Source organism: Melanostigma gelatinosum (assembly GCF_949748355.1).
Source record: "Melanostigma gelatinosum genome assembly, chromosome: 1".
NCBI lineage: Eukaryota > Metazoa > Chordata > Actinopteri > Perciformes > Zoarcidae > Melanostigma > Melanostigma gelatinosum.
The window spans coordinates 26,101,653-26,129,489 of record NC_136634.1 but is presented as its reverse complement, the minus strand read 5'-3'; the positions used below and the strand labels follow the sequence as shown (position 1 = coordinate 26,129,489).

At 42.1% G+C, this 27,837-nt stretch overlaps 1 protein-coding gene across 7 annotated transcripts; it reads right to left on the bottom strand.

Moving 5' to 3' along the window:
- Positions 1 to 489: 489 nt before the first annotated feature.
- enc2 (ectodermal-neural cortex 2) lies at positions 490 to 24,157 on the bottom strand. 7 transcript variants are annotated; one of them, XM_079269470.1, is made up of 13 exons: positions 24,039 to 24,152; positions 20,446 to 20,520; positions 16,177 to 16,411; positions 15,961 to 16,066; positions 15,194 to 15,439; positions 14,777 to 14,866; positions 14,503 to 14,666; positions 13,200 to 13,347; positions 11,002 to 11,198; positions 9,337 to 9,442; positions 8,963 to 9,118; positions 8,428 to 8,845; positions 490 to 3,445 (listed from the first exon to the last, which is right to left on the bottom strand). In XM_079269470.1, exons 2-12 carry the CDS (start codon positions 20,507 to 20,509, stop codon positions 8,459 to 8,461), a joined length of 1,899 nt encoding a protein of 632 aa, XP_079125596.1. In that variant the 5' UTR covers positions 20,510 to 20,520; positions 24,039 to 24,152; the 3' UTR covers positions 490 to 3,445; positions 8,428 to 8,458. The 7 variants fall into 7 exon arrangements, with proteins under 7 accessions (XP_079125596.1, XP_079125597.1, XP_079125594.1 ...); XM_079269471.1 differs by lacking the exon at positions 490 to 3,445 and having other exon boundaries at positions 6,869 to 8,845; positions 16,177 to 16,408; positions 24,144 to 24,156; XM_079269468.1 differs by lacking the exon at positions 490 to 3,445 and having other exon boundaries at positions 6,869 to 8,845.
- Positions 24,158 to 27,837: the final 3,680 nt, after the last annotated feature.

Here is a 27,837-nt window from a genome sequence, read left to right as displayed (position 1 = left end):
AAAAAAAAAAAAATCTTTGTCTTTTTTTATTCAAACATATTCAGTTCGTCATGCGTACCGAACCGTGAGCCTCGTACCGAACAGTTCAATATGAATACGCGTACCGTTACACCCCTAACAAAGACAAAAAAATCCAAATGAATGATCATGGTATGTACCCCTGGAGAGAGAGAGAGAGAGAGAGAGAGAGAGAGATATATATATATATAAAAACTGTTTGCTAAGCGGTTCACCAAACCAGCATAACGGTGATTATGTCAATTTTCAAAACTTGTTTCTGGTGGCCAAATAAAACTTAAAAATATCAGGTAGAGGTTTATTTTTATCTTTATTTATTTTTCAGGGACAATGCACACTAATCAACAGTTACACTGTAAGTGAGCCAGAGTTAGCCAGAGAGGCTAATTTCCATCTGCTGTCCCCGGCCAGATGTTTCAAGGCAGCCTAAAAGAACAAACAACGAACAAACAGTAGTTTTACTTGCACTAATAAATGAATGTTCTCTGACCTAAAGTGAGACATGCGTTCATCATTCTCATCCAAGAACCACACAGAGTTGAAAAAGTGAGTTGTTTATTTTCACCAGTAAAAACATACAGCATCTACTTTTTTTTCCCCCTCTCCAAGACCTTTGTTTTTCCATATTGTTTCAAAAACACTTTCACGTGGCTGCAGAGTATTTCTGAGCTCTCTGGGCAGCCTACTCACGGCAGCGCTTTTCACTGTTAGACAGCGGACTCACAACACCGGCACATACCGCATCACACACGATACAATGGACCAGCCACGTTTTCGACTTCAGAGTGCATCTCTGTGTCCTGCAGAAATCTCGTTCATCCATTTTTTCTCCATATTGTGACAGCTGGTGTTATCGCCAGCATGTAGAAAACATTCCACACCTGTGGGATAAAGACACACCACCGCTAACGAATGCATTGATAAATATCAAAAGTGCATAGGTGTTACAGAAAAATTAAAGAATATATATAAATCAGTTCAGGGTTCAGCTTCTGAACGGCTCTTTGGCAGTGACGTTTCTCCAGGACACACTGCTCTTCGTCCTGTGAAACACAAATAGAATGACGTATCGAAACAAGACTTTCCCTTTGACCAACACGACACCAGCAGCCCTGTTGCCTTTCACGTCCACGTCTTCCTTCAACACTAAAACATGCTCCTGGAAATACAAAGTAGTGCATGTGCAACTTGAGACATCCCAACTGTCCTTTGTGCCTTTTAGTTTAATCCACAGATCATGCTCCCACATGTTTCCTGTGCCTTTAAGGTATTTTTTGGAAGCAAATGCATGTACAGAAATGATAGGAAAACGTTTTAGAGCTTAGCAAAGTAAAAAAAACTAAAAGAAAATTCCTGTCATTTAAAAGGGTTTTGGGCACAGGTCCAGGCTTCAGCAGAGATATTTGGTCCTTTATGTTGATACTACGGGTTTGAGTCGGTCTTTGCCAAGAACTTAACACAATCACCATCCAATAGTTTCTGTATCGAGACGGCGCGCAATTAAGTCCCACCCACACCAGGAGGGAAAAACAATTCATCGCTCTCCATTGACTTTGTCACTTTAAATAAAATGTGTGAGAGAGGCATAGAGAGACGATACATCATCTTTATTTTATAGAAGTGGAATTATTTTGGCCGTCCTTTGTATGCTGTTGATTGGTTGCCTGAAATGAGTAATTTTACCGAAATGATTTCTGTTTCAAGTTCCAAAAGTCCAACTTAACTGCCTCACAAAGCCGCCACTTTTTCTGCTCTTGTAGAAAAGGGTGCTAAAAAGAATCCTTTGACATGACAATCGAAAGGCAGTGCTCAAAAGTCCACAATAAAAAAATAGCACCTGGGACCCAAAGACAAAATGTTTGGGACAGTAGAGACACTTACAGATGAAATGATTATGTTTATGCGTCGAGGTGGTTACCAACTTGTCAGACGTGTGAGCGATCGAGTGGCCGAGATCTAAACCCCGGTGAGACGAGCCTTATGGAACCAATGGGTAACGGGTGTATTGCAGCCTGCAGAAGGTGTATGCGGCGTGTTAAAGTCAGATGGCGTGATTATATAAGAAGTGGACGAAGTCATTATGACCACGGGTCATAAGATCCAATGCAAAACAAGTCATCTTATGGGTTCAATTCTTAATAAAGAACAAGCATTCATTCTTCAGTCACCCTTCAATATGTTTAGTGTTTACATGTGTGGCAGGACAAAACCCGACTTCCATTTACTGCATCCTTCAACTTATAATTCACCACTTTCATCAGTGTTGAAGACATGTTTTTTTTGGTGCATTTTTCTAGTGTTGAGTTTCCATTTTCCCGCAATGTAGTGTTGGCTGTTCTGCACTGCTGTCTGAAGAGATAGTGAGAATGATTATACCCTTCATGGAGGACTCCATTTATCGCACACTGAACAGTCTGCTATACAGATGTCCATGTACCCCGCTTTGAGAAAATGAATGGAAGTCAACACATCAAAGACTGCTTTGACTTTTGGACAGTCAATTGTATTTTTGGGTCAATAACGACATAATTTACACACATTTGTGTTCATGTTTAGCGTTAACATGTTCACTTTACCAATTGTGTTAACTGTACATTATTTTTTTTATATTTCTGATGCAACTGCAGAGCATCCAATAAAAACCTACAAATAACAGTCATCCACCGGGCATATTTAATTTACACCTCCCAAATTAAAAAAAAGAATCCAATATTCTGTTGATGTGCACTGATAGTTACCCGACATGCTGATCCACCGGTAATTGTAAAAATACATTTAAAAAATAACCAGCCAGACTTTTCTTAATGGAGAGTTTAAATCCTCTTTGATGATGGGATCTAAAACTCCCAAACCCAGCCCGTTCATTACCACTGTACTGGTGCACATGTGGTAACAATACGAGTAAACAGTCAGTGTGTGCAGTGCAACCTGAAAGAAGGTTTACTGGGTGCAGGTTCACAGGAACCATTTCATTTGAGTTTTTGTATTTTTTAAGGGAAACCGCTGAAGTATGTTGATGCTGTCATCAATTAAGAGTTTTTATCTTTATACTAGAATGGTTTTAGTAGTGAATTTCATGACTACCGGTAATAAGACATTATAGAAACACACACACACGTTTGTATGAGCGGTCGTCAAAAGCATTCGGCCACCAGACAAGTGTCTGTTTGTGGAGTCACATTATCTAGGAAGCATCAGACGGAGAGTGATTCTCTCTTTGCGTGTTAAGACCTGTGCTGTGCCTGTTGGCGTGTTCACCACACCGCCCAGCACTGCTCCAGAGTCTGTGAGGTGCAGATTTGTGTTTTTTGTAAGGATTGGTCCCGTGTGGAGCTCCAGCCTCGGCCGGCTGCCGACTGCAGGGGTTGGAATCTCGGAGGATCCTCCTCCTCCAGTCAGAGTCCTTTCTCAGAGGGCAAAGAAAGACCTGAAAGAGAAAGACCAGTGCCGTCCTCAATCAAAGAACATCTCGCTAACGAGTCTCTTCTGCAGCGACTGCTTCAGTGCTTCTGATGAAGAACGGATTTCCAATCACATCAAGCTTTTGTTTCTCCTTCATTGTCTGTAAAATATCTCAAATCGATTGGGTTTGAGAGAGGGCAGCTTAAAGGTTTCATTTTCACGTCTGTTCAGAGTTGGTTTGCAGACATGTTTTTCAGCAGGCTGAAAGCATGCCGGCTGTCAATTTAAAAAAAACTATGTGACATTTGCGGTCGCAAGACCAAAAATCACAATTATGAACCCCTCAGTTCATTTTGGATTTCCATGAAGCGCCATTAGCTGATTAACACACACACACACACTAGGTGTGGGGGAAAAATCGATACAGCAGAGTATCTCGCTATGTTGCGTGGCGATATTTCGATACACGGACGCCAAGTATCGATCTTTTATTATATAAACTATTTTTTTTTTTTTAAATCAAATCAATTGCTTTTTCAGTCCACTAGATGGCGCTGCGTTGTTTTCTGGTGAGGTCAGCAGAGGTGCCGGGTCTGCCTGCGTGATTGGTAGGAAGTTGGTCGAAACAGACATCAGAGAAAGAACTCAGATAAAACATGTTGTAGACACAGTTTTCCTTTGGGCACATAATTTGAAGTTGAAAAAAGTAATAAATCGCAATATATGTTATCACAATACTCAGAATATCGCAGTATCGCGATAATATCGTATCGCGAGATCTCTGGCAATTCCCACCCCTAATAAATAAATACATATCTGCGGGTGGTTCCTCTGCAAACACGCAGAATGCGGACTCGTTATTCCATACAGTTTCCCCCCCGACAAACCATGAACTGCTTCCTTCCGAAGATGTCCTCTTTCTCTCCTCTTCCTTCCAGAAGGCCGACACTTCAGCTATAAGAATCTGTGGGATTTTCCCTCTCAGTAATATAATCCTGACATGTTCTGAGCCGGCTCTCCGACACAACACTTAATCCCTACAACGATTTACACAACGTTTACACACACACTGACCAACCGGAGAAATGTCTGACTCGTCTCAAAGACAGTTTTTCACATAGATTTAAGCTGTGTGTGTGTGTGTGTGTGTGTGTGTGTGTGCGTGCGTGCGTGCGTGTGCGTGCCTCGTTGCTTCTCACTGGGCTCAGCTCGCAGACTGGTCTCAGATCAGGGACTAATCTGCTGTCATGCATTAACATAAGAAAGAGCGCCACATTAAAACCGGTTTGCATTCTGCTAAATATTTTGACGCCAGACTAGAAAAAAAAAAAGAAAAGAAAGAAGCAGCTTTGAGAGCAGGAGCAGTGAAAATATGAGCTGCTGAGCTGTAAAATAGAGAAGTAAGGATTGTGTAAAAATGAATTGAATTGAATGACTGTCTGCACCAACGTCAGGACACTCCATAGACACTTACTAATTAACCCACCCACTGACCAACTGACATTACCATTCATAGCCAAGCAGCCTGAAAGACATTTTAAGACAGATTAAGTAGCGGAAACAGTGTCACTGTGTTGTTGGAAAGTTGGCACAGGGTTTCAGTTGATAAGGTAGACAGTACACTACATGACGAACACATTCTCACTCCCAACTCATCAAAGACTTGGTACAACGCTTCAAACTATGACGCTCTAGGTTCCCCTCTAGAGTCAGTTTTAAGCACGGATAGTGTCTTTTCAAAATAAACTTCCCTGTTCACAGGAAACAAAGTTTCTGCTCGTTACATGCGTAAATATACTTCCGATGTAGGTTTTCTTAGTTCTATGGTTTAATTGGGCATCGAATCGACTTGCTTGTGCGTAGGAAAACATTGGTTTGGGTTAAAACAAGCATGTTTGTTGCATAAAATAATTATGCTTGTTCCATAACTGGTGTTAGGTAGGCTACGAAAGTTACATGACAAAAGCAAGGTGAAGGAAGTCATTGACTTGGTTTCACACGGGACCCGAACAAGGGTCTCCTGGGTGACGGTCCTGTGATTGAAACAATGAGAACGAGTTCTTGTCGAGTTATCAGAGATCAGTTATTGTTTACTCTCCTACAATCAGGGTAGGAAATTCACATATTTTTTGGGGGGAAATTTTTGCCCCCACTGACTGAAATCCAGGGGCATTTTTTTTTTTTACTTGTGAAATAACATTTTACCTTTGTTCAAAATAATACATATACTTATTTAGGCTTACAATGTATGTATACTTTGTTGGCATCTTATTCTGAAAACCGGATGTTCGTCTGAAGAAACCGGATGTTGTCTCACGTTAATCTTTCCGTTAACTTTCAAAGTCCTTCGCTCGCTCCCGATCTGCGCCGTTTAAATGCGTTTACCGTGAATGTCAGCATGTAGGTGCACTAACATGTAAGTGTCTGCTGAGTTGACCGCAGTCGCGCGCCATTTTTTCCGGGGGCGTTTTTTGCCCCTCTATCGTGATATCGGGGGCAAAATGATAGTTCTTAGGGGCAGTTTTGCCCTTCGCCCTCGTGTATTTCCGACGCTGCCTACAATGCACCACGTCATTAGGACATCAGGTTCCATGAGGCCCCTGGGACCCTGCTAAGGGAATCTGCGTGGATTGCTCACATTCCTGGTGTTGAGATAAATGAATCACAACAACAATATGAGCAAAATGGATGTTAATGGACTGTTAAAGTCTTTGCCTCGATGTCCTGTTTTGATGATGAATAAATCATAACCATAAAAACAAAGTGAGGCAAACATCGCCTGCAGTCAATTCTCAATTAGCCAGGCTCAGTGGAGACCCATGGGAGGGGGCTGTTACTGCTGCACCAGAGTGCCGGAAGTGGTACTAAACTCCAGAATGATCCATCACAAATCTCTGTGTCACAGCTGGAACCGAGAAAAGGTCAGGGGGAAATGGCAGAACAGCTGGCGATAGACGACGTGACATGCATATTTAAAGATGTCGTGTACACACAGGGAAATGAATGAACGAGACCAAGACGAGATGGTGCTGGGAGGAACAGGCTGCGCCGGGACTCCAGTTTCATAACATGAATTTCACCAGTAAAAGCGTAATTATTGGTCAGATTGTATAGAAGTCTATAAGATGACTCTACTTCTCTCTTGATTCATTACCTCAGTAAACATTGTAAACATGAGTTTATGTCTCAATCTCTAGTTTCAAGTCTTCTTCAATACAGCATGATGTTCATTTAGTACATTATGGTCCATTTAGAGTCACACAGAACATAAAGCAGGGGATGCTTTAGGGCGGGGCTACTGTGATTGACAGGTCACTGCTGCTACCAGAGACGTATACAGAGTCTCTACGTCACTCCTCCGCTTTCCAAATATTGTCACTTCCATTCATCAGTTGAGCAAAATTTTTTTATAAAAATAACACAATATGGCAACGTCTGTAATCAAAGATGGCGAAATCGCCAAACTCGAGGCTTCATGACGGCAGTCCACAAAGCAATGGGTGCCGTCACGAATACGTCCACTTCTTACATACAACCTATGCACATAACTCTTCTGGTGCGCGTTTGGCCGGTTAAAACAAGGTGGAGTTGAGTTTGGGCCTGTGTCATTCACTACCGAGCCGGTTCGTAACCGGTAGGTTGTTGACGTTATTCTTCACATCACTTGTTCAGCTGACTTTAGTCTGTTAAATACAGACATGTGACCTAACCCCAGAAACCTGCCTCGTTCAGACTCACAGGGGTGCAGAGTGAATATTGGTGGATCACTGGAGTGGATTCTTTAGAATATCTATGGCATTATTAAAAACAAAACAACAGTTTTTGGCCTGTACTAATGTAGGGGAAACACAAATAGACTTTTGGGCAATATTGATGATTATCATGATCCAAGAAAACAACAACTGGACTGAGAGACATAAAGAAAAATGTATATTTGCCATTATGTCCAGTCGCATCTATCCATCATCACCATCTTATCCTTATTGTCTCCAGCTGTGAGGGGCTGGAGACAATCCCAGCTGACATTGGGCTGGAGGTCTCTACTCAATCACAGGGCTGACACACACCAACCATTCACGTGCACGAGCAATTTAGAGCCACTGTGACCTGTGGAAGCTCTGTTGAACATATAACCTAACCCAGTCCTGCAGCAACGCGAGACATAAATACACTCAGTCTGACTCGTCAACCTACTTCACTTCATATTTACCTCGTATTATATTCTGCATTAAATTGTAATGCATGTCATTTAGAGCAAGAGTTGAACTTGTAAATTCAATGACAAGAACTCAGTCAGTCCTAGAGCTTTTATCAACACTGTGGATTTTTGTGCTTCCGTACTGAATTGCAGCAACTCCACGTGACACCAATCAGTTCTAGTGCTGTAAATCCTTTTGGAGAGACTCAGGGCCAGACTCCCATCAATCATTCATCCTTATTCTCTGCAAAGTGCTGACTGTGACGCGAGGGCTCTGGAGGCCAGGATATGAACTCACAGCTCCATTAAGCATAAGGGAATGTTTTGAACCGATAATATATTTTAAGAACAGCTTTTTCTCGCTGGTTTTAAAGTGATGATCATTTGAAGAGAGGTCCAGCAATTTTAGTGAGAATAGGTAAAAAAAAAACAGGTAGCCTTAATTATGCAAGTCTGTGTTTCATTTTGAAAGACTGCTCCCTCACTCACATGTGCGTTTTGGTTTCAATTTAGCAAAATGAACAAGTCTGAAGTTGAGTTGGAGAGAAAAGTCCATATCCTCTCAATGCAAAGATGCAGGGGAAAGCAAATCCGCTGTGGGATGTAACATTTGAAGCAAACGTCTACTCAGCAGATTCACAGCTACGCGTGTCTACAAAGGATGCATTCAGGCACAGGGTGGAGTGTCGGTCACCTTCGTTTTGGCAGCGCTCACCCAACTCACAATCATTGCAGTTACGCACGTAATAAAGAAACAAAAATGGACGACAGTTATTTTGTTTCGTTAGTGTCCCGTCTTGACAATGTACCTGAAATGATTGGCTGCTGGTGTTCTTCCAGTTAGGCAGGTAGGTGTTTCCATGTGCTTACAAAGGCGGTGGGGATCAGTGAATAAGGCACAGTGGTGATGGAGTTCCAACTGTCTGACGTGGGGTCGTAACAGTCCAACGTCTTACACCGCTGCGTCCCGAAATAGCCCCCGACCACGTACAGCTTGTTTCCCGAGGCCACGGCGTGGCAGCTCATCCGCTTGGACGTCATGTCCCCGACCCGGGTCCACTGGTTGGTTTCGCAGTCGAAGCGGTAGGCGGAGACGGCGGTGAATTCGGTGTCACCGCCCATGATGAAGATCTGGCTGCCCAAGACGGCAGCCGCCGTGTAGCGCCACGGCTGGGGGCATTCGGCCGCAATGTTCCAGCGGTTACCCACGGGGTCGTAGCATTGGACCTTGATATAGAGACATAGTAGAGACACCGTCATTTTAGAGTGTGGTCTCAGCCACAGAAGTTGTATTTAGTTGGTTAGAAAGTGAATTGTGAGGAATTATAAGGAAGGTTGACGTACAAATCCACCAACCTTGGATGCCTTGTCTCTGTGTATGGTTGTCCCTCCGAAAACAAAGAGTTTGAGTTTGGCACTGACCACGGCTGCGTTACTGACTCCATCTCTTAGAGGAGCCATCATAGTCCACTTATTACTGAGGGGGTCATACCGCTCCACCTAGGAGGATGTTATACAGTTACACTTTAACTTCATAATTGATTTCCAAAAGACATATATGACTTAGAGGTGAAGAATGTGTGCAAGTTGAGTCAAATTCAGACCAGCGCAGATATTTCACATGATAACAATACGATTACTGGCTGTATGCGTACGGGACACACACATTTATGAATATAGACAAAAATGAAACTATTCTCCGAAACATAAGTCAATACCTGTTTTAGGGAGACAGATGGAGAGGCAGGAAAAACTCCCGCTATGGCTGTGTGACCTCCAACCACATAGAGACTATTCTCCAGCTCAGCTGAACCATGGCCAAACCTGGAGAGGAGAAGAACCACATTCAATGTTGCGTTTCTCAATCTTTTTGACCCCTTAATGGACACACATTAGGTCATGGACCTAAGATTTTGCTGTCGGGACATCCATCGGAAAAGATTTTAGTTGATTAGGACCAGGATTCCATAGTATAACCGCGGAGGAGAGTAAAACTTATGATCAGAATAGTCCCTCTGATGACTGTTAATCACATTGGGCTCACTTCTATAGTCAATCAAATGGTGAAAATGAACGAGCCTTCATTTTTTGGGAGGAGCCCCTGAAAGAAGACAAACTGCAGTCACTGCAAAAGCAAGGTCATTCAAGTGGCACTGCAGCCATTAAGTTAAGCTCGAATATAAAATCATTATTGGGTACAACTGTCATGCACGATCAAGCAGACACTTGTGTTATGTATTGGTGCAACGGATCACAGATCGGATCAGTACAAAATAAAAAAGGCAGCAAATAGAATTTTTTGAGATGCCCGATGATTGTTTTGCTGCCGATACTAATTGCTGGGAAATTGAAACCGGTATACCGGTTGAACCGGTATACCGCCCAGCCCTAATTGGCAGACACAGATACCTTTGTTGATTGATTATAGCAGCTGGTTTACAAGGCTCCGGACTATTTTTATTTTTGGCCACCGTTCATATTAACTGCCCTGAGCTCAGTATAAACCATCACAAATTCTAAATGTTCTCTTTTGACTTTCTCACAGTCATCTATCGTTGTTTTGTTGTTTATCGTTGTTTTTTAAATACACAATTTAAATGATAAGCAAATGAAAAATAGCATTTTTATGGATTAAATCAAATCTTGTCATTCGTAGTCTTACTCATGTATTATAAACTGTTTACTGTTTAGAGTTTAGTGTAAATGGATCATAATTCAACTCTAATATCTATTTGTATTAATGTGAAAACATCTCCTTCAAACAACTGGATTTATTCCAAGTTTCTCACCAAGACTACATTTTACGAGACTACATGTGACTACATCACGTTATTATTGACCTTGGCCCATACCCATTTTCACTGAAAAGAGCCTGAACGCATCATAATGTAACCAAACAGAACCTTCGTTCGGTAGCCGTTAGCGGTCTTCCCACAGTTACAGCAGGTAACGTTTTGCTGATTCCATGAATTCATTCCACATTATTAAATGCCGATGTCCCGATCATCCATCCGTTACAACACTTGTGTTATGTTGTGACATTGTGTGGATACAACAGTCAGACTCACTTCATGGCCAAGTGGATAATTGAGTTTCTTTTTACACAACTTTGTATTCAGTGGTTCTTCTGAAAAGACCATTAAGTTAGCAAAGTTAAAAAGAAAATCGGAAATGTACCGTCATTACTGTTAATATATCATACAATGCCCCAGCCATATTGTCCCAGTCTATATCTACATGAACGTGTGCCACTCCACATCAATTTGAACCCTTCTATGTGAATTTGTAAAACTCTAGATAAACTTAAATATTGCCAGACCATACTTAATAGTGGTAGAGTTCTATGATATTGGTTTTACTATGATGTAACATATGTAGCTCACCTGGCTATTAGCATGGGTGCTCCTTTAGACCACTCCTCGTGGACAGTGTCGTAGATCCAGACGTCTTTAGAGACTCCGTTCTCTGATCCCCTTCCTCCGGTGACGTAAACCTTGCAGCCAATGGCACACGCACTGAACTCCTTCCTGGGGCTTGGGAGGTCTGCTTTAGGTATGATCTCCTTGGCTTTATGGTCAACCTAAAGAAGGTCCATCAACAACGGTGGCTATTGAGTTTGTTAACGGAATATTAGTTGAGGTCAATAAAGACACACTTAAACAAAAATATTAAAAATAAATAAAATAAACACATTTTGAAGACAGTTCATGCAATTCATTCATCCAACATTTCTTTCATTGTAGGAAAGTTGTGGATGGCTCGAAGCAGGTGTAGGAAACATTGAGCGCTAGCAGAAAACAGAAAGGTGGACTTTGAAAGACATATGTATTGATTTATTTCATTGGTTTTTAATGATATGTATGGGAAATGTATATAAATGGACATCATCTGGGAGTGGCAATACATTTTTTTAAATGATATTCATTTGTTCACATTATTTCTGCTACTACTGCTCTCATTTCTGTCATATGAATTGACTATGTGGTTATTTTATTATGTTGTTTATTCTGGACACATGACATCTATTACACTTCTGTTCATCTTGGGTGAGCTTCCTCCATTCGAGCTTTTTTTGGAGGAGAGTTTTTCCTTATTTCTTGCGGGACGATGTCTTCTGTTGTACAGATTGTAAAGCCCCCCCGAGGCAAATTTGCGATTTGTGATATTTAGCTCTACAAATGAAATTGAATTGAAAATGTTTATCACAAACATACACCAGGAGCAATGTGGGTTTCAGTGTATTGCTTAAGGCACGGACATGTGAACAGGAAGACACTGGAATCGAACCGCCAACCCCTCCCTTTATGGCTGGCTGATGTTGCGATTACATGGTGAGCATCTTACACTCCTTGTTTAACCACCATGTGTTATTCAAGCAAGTATTATGCAAGACTTGTTACTAGTAAACTCCTGGAAGGTAAATTCATGAATTTAGACTTCATTCAAACCCAGTGAGGTTTTCACAGTAACTAGGCTCCTGGACTGTGTAAATGCTATTAGAGACTGGACGGCAGACAACTGCACTGAGACGGAGCTTCTGGTTGTTGCACCAGATGAAGTTGTTCCTACGATCAAGCAGAGTATTGGTCCACTCTCCTCTGCTGCCCACTTCAACCTGTGTAATCTAGGGGTAATATTTGACCAATCAGTGTCGTTTGACCCCCATGTTAAGCAGCTGTCTAGATCCTGTTTCTTCCACCTAAGAAATATCAGCAAATTGAGATCTGTAGTATCAACAGCTGAACTAGAGATCATCATACAGTACATGCCTTCATCTCTTCACGCATTGATTATTGCAATTCACTTTTCTCCTCACTCAGTGGATCTGCTCTCAACCATTTGCAGGTAATCCAAAATGCTGCCGCCAGATTACTCACATCACCCCCATACTCCGATCTCTTCACTGGCTCCCTGTAGCATTTAGGATCCACTTCATGTGGCTGAACTACTTCACCCACATTCACCCGCCCGCGCTCTCAGGTCAAGCGTATTAGGTTATCCGTCTGTCCCACGCACTCGCCTTAAGACCTGTGAGCTGTTGAGGCAGTAGCACCAAGGCTGCACCCCTACGTTTTGCTGATTCCATGAATTCATTCCAGAATCAGCTCAAGACACACCTGTTTAGACTGGCGTTTGTTTGAAACTCATGTCCTAGTTCTGCTTTTAAGCCATGTTTTCATGGTGTACATTCTGTTTTTTGTCTTCTTCAACTTTTGGCCCTTATATGGTCACTTTGTGTTATTTATGCTTGTAATTCCACTCCTGTCAAGCACTTTGTGGCTAATGTCTGTGAAAAGCGCTTTATGAATACATTTTACTTACTTACATTGTAGTTGAGCTGCTGTATGTAATCTGGAACTCAATGATCTTCTAACACTGCTTTACTAACTGGGCTAATGCCTGCCATCCATTTACATTTAACAGGGGATGGTAGCTAGGATTAAATACTAAACACTGCATGTGTTGGATATACTTTAAGCCAAGTAAACATGATACCTTATACTTCATACAACACATCCAGTATCTTTTTATACATGAGAACAGGTCGTCCTGTATAAAAAGGACTGTTCATGTCTTTCACCTGGTATATCTTGTCACACATGAAGGTCTGGCCTCCCAGGATAAGCAGCGTGTGGCCTGCCTTACGCGGTCGAGCACAGGGACTAGTAACTACCCCGTCGTTCTGAAGGATCTTCTTCTTACACTGCATTGCCTCTTCTACTATTGACCTGCAGAGGAGAGTAAAAACACAGTCTGAGTGATGAAGACACGTTTGTCTCGTCGTGTCTTTTCTTAACACGTGGCCTAATTCTCCATGAACATGTCTCAATTCCCACAAGAGTCCTTTAAAGACAAGTCCAACTTTGAACAGAACTCAATAATAAAGGCTTCAAAGGAGAGGAGAGAGGAGAGAGATGAAATAGGAGGAGAGAGATGAAATAGGAGAGGAGAGAGGAGAGGAGAGAGATGAAATAGGAGAGGAGAGAGGAGAGAGATGAAATAGGAGAGGAGAGAGGAGAGGAGAGAGATGAAATAGGAGAGGAGAGAGGAGAGGAGAGAGATGAAATAGGAGAGGAGAGAGGAGAGAGATGAAATAGGAGAGGAGAGAGGAGAGGAGAGAGATGAAATAGGAGAGGAGAGAGGAGAGAGATGAAATAGGAGAGGAGAGAGGAGAGAGATGAAATAGGAGAGGAGAGAGGAGAGAGATGAAATAGGAGAGGAGAGAGGAGAGAGATGAAATAGGAGGAGAGAGATGAAATAGGAGAGGAGAGAGATGAAATAGGAGAGGAGAGAGAGAGAAGAGGAGAGGAAAGAGAAGAGAAGGGAAAGAGGAGACGAGAGGAAGGCAGAGAGGGGAGCGAAGCGGAGAAAGAGGAGAGGAAACGAGGGAGGAGCAGAAACAAAAAAGGAGAGGACAGAGGGAAAAAGGAGAGGAAACAAGAGAGTCAATCACGTGCTAAAATCGGAATTTGTAGAATAACTCAGTGTTTTTTTAACAAGTTGATTTCAATCACTGTGAACTTTTCAACAAGGAAAAACACAGTGAGTACTACTGTGTACCAAGCTCCTAATGCATCAGTGGGGCAGTAAATCAATGCTTTTCCAATCTTGTACTAAACATGCTTTTCCTTAATGGACTTCAGATGATTCTTATCAGGCTACATCATGCTATGCTGTGCTATGCTTATACAGTGTTTCCCCTGGTAACAGTAGTTGCTCTATGTAACTTGAGTTCTTTGAGTATGAGAACTGCAAGGAGAGCAAGAGGGAATGGTGTAGCAATATCTGCTGGCATTTTAAAATGTGTATCTTTGTACTTTCTAGTCATAGGTCGCAGACACTGAAATAGAGACAGACTCTAGAGTTTTTGTATCGATTTACACCTGCTCCTCTTGTCAGCCATGACCAGCTCCTCACAGGCCACGGCCTCCAGCAGACACTCGGACGGCAGCAGAGCCAACCGGATGCCCCTCAGCAGCTCCGGTAAATGGTGACGCCGACCCCCCAGGTCGTACCGGACCCACCGCATCACAGAGTTGAACACGACCTGCCATGGGTCAACAAATAACAATCAAATATTCAGAGAGGAGCATTCAGCTGGTCTGGACACTGTTGCTATTGGTGAAAGCCAGGAAAGGTATGGAGACGACCACTCACCTGTTCATCTTCTATTTCCAGCTCATCGCTAAGGATGAGCTCCAGCAGTTTATCTTTAGAGAGACTGTAGAAATCCTCGGATTCTCTCACCTAAAGGACAGACCGACATTTTGATTACACGCATCATATGTTAAACTTGTAGATCATGACATCAGCAACGCATGGATCTTCAAAAACATCTATGGTCCATCTCTAGTCCAGCGTTAACTCTAATTCAGTGATGGGAGGGAGAAGAAGGCCGAGGGAGGAACAGCTGCCAACTGAAATTTAGTCGTCTCCAATTGCACAAATAAAGGTTGAAATTGTTGAAGTAGTTAGGATAAGCAGAAAAACAGAAAAGACTTCAGAAGCGTAAGGGTGACATTGACAACACTGAGATAGTGCCAGAAGCCAGGAGACTATGTAAATCTCCGTTACCGTCTCGTAGTGTAGCAGACACATCCTCCACGACAGCTCGTACAGCCTTTTGCACTGATGGGCGTCTGATAACAGCATCATCCCCAGGCAGTTGGAGGAGTGCAGGTTCTTTTCTAAAAACTCCGCCGCCGCGTCTCGGATGTCGTGAAACTGCAGCATGTCGCCCGCCTCCAGCAACGACTCGGCGTTCTCCTCGTTTATGATGACTCGAGACGAATAGGCGAAGTCGAGCAGAAGCTCCAGGACCTGAAGAAGTCAAACAGTCAGACGAAAACGTGGTTGTAAAACATAGGATCATTCCATGTGGGCTATATGGGGGTGCTGAAGGGTCTGATTTTGTACATTGAATTGCCAGGTTTCTCCCAATAAATCATGATTACACCCTTTTTTGGCATACATAGTGACTTACTTTAATATTTTTCAAACGGTATTAGTAATACCTTTCAATCAATCTCCTTAGTATGCATGCACACACACTTTTGCAATTTTCTTGGACAGATTCCAATTACGATTTTCTTTCTAAGAACTGTAATTAACAGCAAGGATCCAGACGTTTTTTTTTCAACCAGTCTAGGAAAATAAATTCAACCATCCCGAAGTCAGTGTGAACTATCAATTTCTAAATTGTATCCTTTTACTTTGTTATACACATTTATAGTGGTTATTTGCATAAACCACACAATTCTAATGATTCAAAAATAAAAGATTGTGTTTTTTGTCTGAAGCACCCAGTACGGTATAACCTTCCTCAGTAAAAGCAGCAGTACCTCGGGGTGTATACTGTCTCTGAAGTTGACGTCCTTGTCCAGACTTTCTCGGAGCCCTCCACTGAACATGGCCTCGAAATAACGGCTGCACGCCACCAAGACGGCCCTGCAACAAACACGGCATTTGGTCAGCGACCAACAGAATCGTCAAGGTCACAGGTCTGGATGGTTGGAATTGAATTGAAAGCCGCACAAATGTCGTCGCCGTGCATTTACCTGTGGCATGGGAAAGAGCGATCCCCGGCCCACAGGGTGACGTCGGTGAACAGGCACTGCTTCCTCAGTGTGTTCAGGTGGGTCAGGACGCTGTCGGGATGCGACGGCTTGTGGAAGAGCGAGATGTTCATGGAGCCCGTGCTGGTGCGGGATTTGCGATTCTCGTGAACGCTCACCGACATGGCGGCTTCGTTTGGCACCTCCAAGGAGTCGCCCGGGACGATCTTTCCCACTGCTCCATGACGGCAAAAACGGAAAAAAGTTAAGTCACGCTGCTGGGTCAACGCCGATGACATGAATATGTGTATACATTTCAGAAGTGGGCAGCAACCCACAGCACCTTAATTAGCATCATTAAACCTGGAAATGAGAGGGCGTAAACGCCGCCGTGACACAAAAAAACAACAGTTAAAGAAACTGAGTGCGTAGACTTTATCCCGTACCTCTTTGTGAGAGACTACATGTAATCTACACCCTCAAAATCTGGTTTAATTCTGTCTCAGAATGGAGGCTCCATGGGCTATACATAAATTAAGCTCTTCACATTTCTACAACCTCTACTTACAGCCCCTCCTCCCCTGCAGTTCAGGCAAACTTTTACTGAATTTTTGTCACACGATCCTTTGTCTCAGTCAAATCAATCATGGCTTCCTAGTAGCGCTGAGGATCGCAGAATTGAATGTTCTTTACAGCATCTGGTGAGAGTAAATGGTTTATTTGGGCAGAATTTTAAATGAGACATGTAGACTTAAATCATTTGATGAAATACCACAATTTTAAGCTTAGATTCGGTTGCGTTTTTTGAGGTCAGCTTTCTGTTCGAGGACCGTCTGAAGATTATGACAGTTTTTACAGCTTCTGGCTGTGGTAAACGCTGTAGTTTTGGCGATTGTTTGAAGATGGCCAGAAGAAGCAATACCTTTGGCAAGTTTTGGGGTTCAGGGGGTTGAAGACCAGAGTAGCCATGTTGATAAAACACACGTTTTGATCATAAATCAGAGAGGGCTGGAACTGTGCATCAGCATCACGTTAACTGCCGATTCACAAATGTCTCCAAAACCTACATGTACAGGTAATTCAATGGCATTTGTAGGCATTCAACGGGACAACTGATTGATAATTAAAGAGCTGTGACCAACAATATGCACGACAGCATGCTTTGCGGGTGAACAATTCGTTGACTGAGAAAGTTGACAGTAAATGTGGACAAGTAGTCGCTTGTTATTCCGATGGAGGACAAAGTCCGTACCTCTAGTTGTGTAAAAATGACCTCTCAAGTTTAGCTGACAGCTCATACGAGGCTTCGACAGTCTCAAGTGGATCTTCCAAAGTTATCCTTTGAAGTACAAAATTGTGTTTGTTGAACCATCTCGGTAAGCAAACACCGTCTGTGTAATGGAGGAATAATCACAGCAACTGATTCAGCGTCATCGGTGTACATGAGAGTGTGATGGGTGTAATAAATGTAAACTTATCCTTTAAAAATGATACAAGTCTACAGGCTAAATGAATACCAATACATCAGGTTGCATTGTTCATTACAACCCACAACACATAAGTCTTGGAAGTCCCAAAAACAGTTTGAAATCTCCATCAATATTGCAGCATCCCTATCAGATTCCTTCATTAACATGAAGGAATCACTCTTGAATCACTCAGATGTTTCACTCTTCTCAGCCCTGCTGCTCATTATTCCATTTGTTCAACTGTGGTCTCTTCTTTTACTGATGAAAGTAATAACAAAATAAAGGAAATCAGATAAATAAACAGACAAATATCAAGACGACAGTTAAATCAGACCATAGCGACTGAATCATCTCAAGCGGAATCAAGCATCAGCATCTCACATCCACTCTGAAAGAAACTAAAGGAGCACAGCTGGACGTCGTCACAGGCAGATGGACGCGTGTAGACTTTAACAACACTCGCCGGCTGAGAAGGAATGCTGTGTCCTCACCCTCAACGCTGCTTTTGTGTAGTGTGTGTGTGTCCATCTACATTTGCTGACATGCAGTTTCCGACCGGGGCCACAACAGATCGTGTTTCATGGATCACAGCGCGGGGCTCGACGAACAAAGAGGTGAGACGCACACCGGGGGAGTCACGAGAACAGATCAGGGATGTTACGATACCGTTTTCTTTCTTTTGCAACAGATACCTGGACTTGCGTATCGGCTGATATCGGTGCGTTCAATAAAAACAGTAAAAAGTCAAACAGGTCATGATTCTCTCTCTTATGTCTATTTCATATTGCAGTGAAAACATCTCCTTCAAACAACTGTATGTATTCACATTTCTCGCACAAAACTACATGTAACAAGATACCATTTGAATAGGGACGGGAATAGTTAGGATTTTATCGATACTAGTACTCTTAAAAAAGACAATTAATTAATAAAAGAGTCGACATTGCTTTATTATTCTTGTATATAAACAATAGATTTACACTCGCAGCTAAACAATAAACTACATGATTTGTCTTAATTTATTAACCTCTTATTAGGAAACTCCATATGGCATCGATAGCGTTACCTGCAGTAGAAGTTTTACTGCTGCTGTTCCTTTTCAAGTAACAAGTCCCCGAATATCAATGCAACGTGTCAGTGAACAGATATAAAGCAGTAGTGTGTTCACGAGAACGGAGCAGGTTAAAAGCATTTAGCGGTGAAGTCATGGCGAGCGGAGGAACTTCAGAAGCCCCCGGCGTCATTTAAGTCGCAAGTTTGGGAGCATTTTGTCTTCCCTGTAAGTTACACAGGATATGACGGGATAAGGGTGGTGGACAGAACCGTTACGATATGTATGTAGGCGTTGTTTAAAGAGAAAGACATATGACTACGGCCATACATCGGACATGTCCACACATATGAAGCGCAACCACCCCGGTCTGTCAGCGACGGGGGCCACTCCGTTGTGGAAAACAAAAGGATTTCAAAATGTGGTTAAAGTGCTTGAGCCACGCTATGAAATGCCCTCACACACACACACACACACTTCAGAATGAAGATCGTTCCAGGACTCTATGAAAAGGAAAAGACTGACCGCTCACTTCATCACGGCGGAGTGAGAGATTCATAGTCCGGTGCTGTCGACACGACCCCTCTGAGAGTCACACACCTGGAGCAGGTGCTGACAGAAGCAGTAGAGTGGAAGCTAGACAGGCCCAATAGTCACCACAATCCCAGTCACCACAGAACAGCGTCGGAAATACACGAGGGCAAAGGGCAAAAATGCCCCGAATAAATATAATTTTGCCCCTGATATCACTAGGAGGGGGGCAAAAAATGCCCCCATAATTTCCTCTCATAATAATAATAATGATAATTTAATGAACTTGTCAAAAACATCGTAGCCTATATGACCCAGTGCAGTTGCCATAGAACTGTTTTGATTTTCACCTTGACTGATGTTGCGTGCGTATATAATATATATATATATATATATATATATATATCTCACTGGTATAGAGAACCTTTAATGCTTGGCTGTACTGTCCCCATAACATGTTTCATCACACTGAATAATCTTGACCGTGGTAGTGAGACACTGTCCAACGGGACAAACAATCCTCAAAAGCACAGAAACATTACTCAGTGATTGTGTGTCTGATGTAAATGGAAACATTGCAGCACAATGACCAATCTCTACTGGGCCGTCAATGACCACTCATGGCCTTCATTAGAGTGATAACTTACCATTGGTCAGCATAATGCAGGTAAACAAAACAGACGTTTAAGGAAAGACAGATTATATTAGAGACTTTGGCTGCAGTTACAATTGTCTTTTCAATGCTTTACAACTTCTGTCATGCGATCACGCCAGGACGCATCAACTGTCCAGTCTGTACGCTTTCGAGATCGGGATCTTGCTCGCATCGGGATCTGATCAGTGTACCGAGGTAGTCTGGCTGGCATCGATCTCGGATCTCAGCGAGGTGTGGACACCAATGCGGACACAATCAGGACAACTTATCATAAGTCTCCATCATCCCAAAGGGAAGTCACTGCTCATAAAAAACACACACAGCATTTCCTGATATTGCTGCTTTAAAACGACAATAACAAGAAATGATGGCATGGAATTGGAAAGACATGTGTAACCACGGGCCTTGTTGCACCGGCAAACTGGCTGACGAAGCATGGATGGGACTCATGGAGGGGGAGGAAGGGAGGGGAGGAGGGGGGCGCAGGCAGAGATGACTACACCAAAGGGACATAAAAAGGGGGGGGGGTGTTTGCAGGGCTTCATTCTGCTTGCAGGCTAACTTACGGTGACAGAGGTTGCTGACCCAGGCACAGGCACTGACGGTCAGGAGGTGGGGGGGGCTCTGCATCCCCAGGACTGCTACACGGGACCAGTAAACACAAAGAGATTTAGGGAGGATGCACCCGCCACTGTATGCATCGACACATATAAAGTAGTGGGTGTGCCACATCGACCACCTCTGCAGCACCAGAACTGTTTCGGTGCCGCTGGATCAAAGTCAACATCACAAGTCATTTTAACGTCATGCAACCAAGAGAAATGCAGAACAGCTGTTGTCAAATGTGGAAAAAAAAAAATGTTCAACTCTAAAAGCAGCTCGAAGGAAATTTGAACCCACATTTAGATGTGAACTAGAGAAGACATTGGCCCCATTCTTCATCTGAATCCTTGTTGGTAAAAATGTCAACACTTGTATTATGATCTCTGCATCCTAGGGCCATACCCCCCCATCTTCCTCTACAGACACTCATGTACACACACTCTCACACACACAATCCTGTCTTGCAGCAGCACAGCTCGCCAGTGGAATATCAACAGAGCTGCTGAATAGACTGAGGCCTTGCAAAGCGGCTGGTAGTCAGTAGGCCTGAGCTTGTTTTCCCACAGACAGCATAGCTGCACCACTGGACTCGTTGCCCGTGGCCACTCAGCGTGCGTGCGTGCGTGCGAGAGAGAGTAAGGGAGCAAGTGTGCAGACGGTTCTTTAACAAAAGGCCAATTTCTGGAGAAGTCTTTTTAACTCTTTCCAGTTATAAGATATATATAAAATTCTATAAAAGACCTGTCGAAGTAATTAATGTATTCAAGTTGCATTGAACGATATAATGGATGGTGGGGCTGCAGGATTGATCATTAAAAGATTGCAAAAATGATTCTGCTATATTTGCTCTGAAGAGCTGCATACTTAAAATGAGTATTTCTCCAACACTCAACCGTACGTTAGCTCTACCAAAGATGTTATTGGTCTCTCGGGGTTATCATAAAGTGACAGCCCGAAGCAAACCCCCAGCAACCCCTATTCACGTAATCAAGCTGCAGTATGCTGAAGACCATTCTCTGAGCACTGAACCCACTGAACTACAAACTTGGACACTAACACCAGGAGTAAAGAGTCAAGCCGAGTGTACCAAAATTGAACCTATGCGATCATTGAGCGCTGTAGGTGCACGACCGATGGATCTGATTGATATAATCCCCACATACCACTGCTGTGATGTCTAATTCCTTTGCATTTGGAGTTTCGCGCCGCGTCAGAGAAAAAAGCATTATAGACTAATGTGTTGTCATTGTTGTAGTGTTCGGCCATACAAGCAGTTATCAAAGTCATCAAAGTCATCCTCCTGACGCTGGTCATTTTCTCAGTGGCCGCACAATAAATGGCAACATACAAATTATGTATATAGAGACACAAATAACTAAATCAATCAAATTCCTACTGAGCATAGATTTGTGGATCTGTTCCACACTTTGAAAAGTCTGGACTCAGACGCATTGTAGACATCCGATTGGAACCATATTTCAAACCACCTCCCAATACGGTTTGGATAAGATTTGCAAAAAATATATATTGCATTTCATGTGACTTTTTGCTGTCCAGACTTCCTAAATGTATCCATTTACCAGAAAACTAAATGTGAGCTGGCAGTCTGAACAAGGCCTTAATGTCCAACACAACCGGGTCCAGATTCAAGCTTTTGTGCAATTATAAAAAAAAGAAAACATATTTTAGATTTCATACATGTGTGCATGCTTCAATGTGACAGAACAAAACACAACATTTATTCAATGTCTTAAGGGCTAACACAAATCTAAAGTCTCCTTTTTCACAAATCTAGGTTGAGTTTTCAAAAGCACAATTCTTCAAAATGTAACTGTGAGAAATCCAAGCAGAGCGTTTGTGTATTAAATTCAACTCCATGATGTGTCGTCGTCATCCCCCCCTCCCACCTCTATTGTACAGAAGGCTGAACACTTTTCTTTTTCCGTTTACTTTCCTGCCTGCCTCTCAGTCGTCTCTGTGCATCATCTAAAGATTTGTTTTTTGCAACCCTTTCCATTTAGCTAGAAATAGCTGCAGGAAGGAAAGTTGAGAAGACGAGGAGGCTGCCTGCCAAAACTCCATTGTTGAGCGAGAGGAAAGACGCAGATCAGGCTCTCTCGTTCTGTGACACTAATGTCATAAAGTAACGGCTCTCAGAGGTTGGGCCATGAATTCATCAAATGAATAATCCAATGCGCCTCAACGTCTTGATGCTTTGCCACGGTATGGCCTCAGCGCCTAGTGACCAACGGCTGTAGGACCGGCAGTACAAAGATGACAGGCGATCTCAAGAATGTGTACTTCTTAACACACACAGACTGATCAGTTCAAATTAGTAATATTTTATGTTGTCTTGAAATACAAGACGATTTACACGATATTTGAACCTTCTTTTTTTTTTTAGCTCAGCTGCAAAGCATGCATGTCTCTCACACACACACACACACACACACACACACACACACACACACACACACACACACACAGACAGTATTTCTTTTTGCCTGTAAATGTACCGAGAAGACAACATTGTGGTACAATAAGCTGTGAACTAAAATGTCCAACAATAAAGAACAAATGAACGATGCTCAAATAAGTAAAATAAATAGTGTCATCCAAACAGAGCACGTGAATTCATTATAAATAATTGATTTCTTTCATCAACCTTTGAGGATGAAATGGAATCTGTTCATGGAGACCACACCATAGCACTGATATGCTGCAAGTAAACATCACCCAGAGAGGGTGTGCGCGTGCCAACGCACACTTGTATTTTGAAGTGTGCACGAGCCATGTCAGGCCCGCTTGAATCATTTAAATCGTTAAATGATTAACCAGCATGGCCGCGTGATCAGAGAATAACAAAATAATAGACCATGAAATGTTACTAAGAAACGGGTGAAAACAAAGGGGGACCCTCTGCTTTGACTGACAGCTAAACCTGATAATGACACTTCACTGACACCACGGCTTTAACTCGTTATATGATTAAATAAGTTTCTACAAGACAAGTTGCTCGAAATTATTAACAATTTCCCGGCGATTGGAAAATGTTCTCGCGGTTAGCTTCCGAGCTAATAACCGAATAACTCGGTAATTCGATCAGCGACACCAGCGTGTGATTCTGGCTAGCTGAACATGTGATCAATTAATACGCGTTATACGGCGTTGCCTTATAGATACGTCTTTCTAAATCTTTACAATTTTGAACAAGTTGGACAGTGACGTTACAGTAGCACGAGGTAGCAATAGCTCTGCTGTGAAACCAACTTCAGTGTTGTTGATAGCCAAACCTTTCAACTGAACTCACGTTACTAGTCTCACAACTACCTGGTTAAAAGTCACACTTTTGACACGTGCCCACGAAACAAAGACTTTATTCTCTAATGAGTTAACGCTCTGAAGTGGGCGTTAATTAACCGATAAAAACACCAACGTTGAGTGAGCTAATTTCTCTTGACAACATAGTTGAGATAGCTAACGTTATCAGTCCACTCAGTGTCCGCGTCTGACTGCCCGCGTGGGAACTACAAACAAAGATGGTTGTTTTACTCACAGTTATAATACTTGTAGGTGTAGAGTTAAGTCCACAGAGCGTATACCGTCGGCTTCGTTGATAAAAACATTATATTTATGTGACAATCGCTGAAGTATGTCTTACCGTCTCTGCCTGTCTGACTGGTTTTGGGAGAAAACTAAATCCCTCAATATTGCAAAAACATCAACCAATGACTTTTGATTGAATCGTGACTGACATCTTTTTTAGCCAATCTTCAGTCTCAGCTCCGCTGCAGGCTGGCCTCTTATCCAATAAGCACGCGAGTACGCGGGACTTCACACAATATGCCGCAGACAATTGACATTTGTGTAGACCAATCCTTGCGACTCACTTTATGCAAAACCGAAGCCACAACCAATAAAATGCGTCACCTAAATGTAGGCGGTATTTCAACAGCCGTATCAACCAATAAGCTAAACGGATTGGTAATATTAATGAAGGGCAGCAAAACAATAGCACGCTGGCGCGGAGTACAGATTTTTAAAATATACATTAATACTGATAATAAAACTTAAAAAACTATAAGGTGATGAAGAACCCCCACCCCCAGATGTGAGAGGAAAATATTGGGTTTACATTACTTATGTAAGGTCTCATTCCTTTGTTGATGATAAAGTGCCAAGCAATATCTGTTTTCCCTCTTTCTTTTCTTTAAGCACAACGTTACATCAACATTGCCCTCTGGTGTATTAAAAGCAAATGTACAACGTTTTTATTCGCAGCAATAATAAATAATAGATCAAACAGACAAGGTGGCTGTCAGGTCTGCAGAAAAAAATCATTGGTTCCAGCCTGCCCTCCATCCTGGACGTGTTCACTTCCAGAGTCAGGGAACGGGCTGGAAAGATCACTGCAGACCCTTCACACCCTGGACACAAGCTGTTCCCACTCCTCCCCTCTGGTAGGCGCTACAGAGCTCTGTACGCCAAAACCACCAGACACAGGAACAGCTTCTTTCCACTGGCCGTCACTCTGATGAACAATTAATCAGTCAAACGGCACTACTGTGAAGGCTTTCAGTATTAAAAACATTATTAGTAGGATTTAATAACACCCCAAGTGGTGAGTAGAAGTGTCACAATAATAAGAATGTCAAAATATGTTAAAAGGTCACAATATGTTTACTTATGGAATGTATTATATTTTTACAATATTCTTACTTATAGAGGATATTATATGTTAAAGTATTGTACTCATTGAATGTACCATAGAACTATAGTTACTAAAGGTATTAAAACACTGTATGAGTAGTTTTGAGGGTCAGAAAGGGATCATTTTGAGGGAGGCTTTACATATTCAATCTTTTTTTCATTATAATTCATATACTACTTGCCTTGTTTCTTTACAGGGCTTGTTCAAAGGCAAGAAAGTAACCATGAATATGAGATGAGTTTACAGATTACAATCCGTCCTCGGCATTGTGGAGGTTGGTTTACGGTGTTTTCGCCGGTTACACTCATTGTCTTTTTGATTCTTCACAGTTCATTTTTTTCGTACAAAGCCTGACAGATCCATATTTGTCCCATCAGATAAGTGTAAGTAACCAATAATCCTTAACCTCAACAAAACAAGACACAGCTCAGTTTGCGCTGCTTAAAAGATTGGCCGAACGTCGTCTGGCTGTGCAGTAATGGAGGAAGTGACACAGGGGTCATGTCTTGGGTTTTTGTGTAGTCCGTTTTGAAATTCACCCTCCCCATGTGCTGTTTTAGTAAAGATTTAATCTGTTTTCCGCCACACCTGTGCTCCATTAATTAGTTTCTTGTGCATTTAGTCAGTGTTTCCCCTTTTTCATTGCCTTTATCATCATCATTCCTTGTTTCCTACCTGTGTGCCTTTCTCCCAGTTTCTCGTGACTCAACTTTTGTTTTTGTTTGTTCGTTTGTTTTTGGGATTTACTATTTCCTGCCCCGTTTTTTTGGGCTTGAGTATGTGAAATTTGGAGCAGATTGGACAATGTGAAGTTAAGTTACAACAGCGTCCTGTTCCTTCACAGTTTAGCGACACATCCAGATTGGATGACGCCAATCTGGAGAGTCTGAAATGTATAAAAATCAGTAAAAGTATGCAGTCTATAGTTGATCGTAAGACAATGCTTTTTTGGAAATGTTGCAGAAATGATTGAATCTCCACCACTGTGAGCAACATGTGGTTGATAGACTCAGTGACAAAAGTCAACCAAGCGTGTACATATATTATGTTATGTGTCAAAATGCCCGACACTGTTTATTAACGCTCGCAAACAGGCAAATGATCAGTTCAAATTAGTAATATTTTATGTTGTCTTGAAATACAAGACGATTTACACGATATTTTAAGACTATTTGAACCTTTTTTTTTCAGCTCAACTGCAAAGCATGCGGGGAAGAATGATAACAAGCTCACAACCTTTCAGTGTTCAGATTTCTGAAATGGTTCCAAAGCAAAAATAATTCTTCTCACTTTGTACTGAATAAAAACTAGACTTTTCTATCTTTTGTATATGTATTATATATTTTAAAGATATATATATCAACAGTGCATGACTTGGAAGATTAATGTAGAAAAATGTGTGATATGAAGTTAAACCACAAAGGTTTAGTTCAGCTTTAGTGTCAAGAATTATTTTTGACTATACTGAATCAAAACGAGACGTTTTACATTATGAATGCTCACTGTCTGTGAAGTATGAGGACCGGCTTGGTTTGTTGCTACAACTGAAGGTTTTACTTTGAATGATGACAATTGATATTTCTAAGTTTGAACAAGTTGTGATCTTTATCAATGTTAAACCTTTAGCTCCTCATTTAAACTCCACCTCGTCTTCTGTGTCTGCGTTTGAGTCTCCAATCTGCCCCTCGGGCGTGACAATAACGTGTTATTGATGTTTGTAACACATTATTCCATTTCAGAAACGTAGAAATTATAATCTGTTCTGACACGTTGGAGCAGTTCTCTGTGTCTGAATAACTGAATAAAGTAGTTATAATGTGCTGTGTAACACAGGACTCATATTCTTCTTTTTGATGTGTTCTCATTATTACTACGAATATTAACAGTATTCATGTGATTATCGTCATTTTCAAAAACTTGTAAACAATCATCCACCACTTCCCCAACACTGACAAACTCCCATCTATAAACCATTATATTCATAATCTGTTGACAACAAGGCAGAGAGAAAGATAAGCAGAAGGAAAGACACAGACACACATACATCGTTGTCACTTTGACATGGCGGTGTAAAGCATCATGGACGCTGAACTTATAAAACATTATTTCCACAATGTTTTATTCTTTATAACCCTTTTATGAAGCCTTATGAATTTCAAACAAACAACTCAATCTCATCAAACTTGTGCTGCTGCTGGAACTCTTCTCTGGCTGGAGGAGGAAGACAGCACACACACACACCTGTTCACTTCATCAATGGCCAAATCCCAATGTCCCCCCTTACGGACTCACGGACTTTGAGGCGCGCTCCCGCGAAGTCCGTGAGGGTTTAGGGATGTCCCACTGTCACATCATCGAGTGTTTGAGGACTCTCTCGCAGACATTTTGAGCCCTTTATGAACCCTTTCCGTAAGTCAGCATGGTATGCTGACTTAGCCTAAGGGAATTACCCACAAATCATTGCAATGTGACGTTAACACGGGTAACCAGTGGACGCATGGAGACGTAAAAAAAAAAAGGTAAACAAAGAGGACGGATCACGTGTGTTCAGCCTGTCATAATAAATTTACTCAGAAACATTAAGGCACACGTGTCAAACTCAATCCGGCCCGCCACGTCATTTTATGTGGCCCGCGAATCCGCC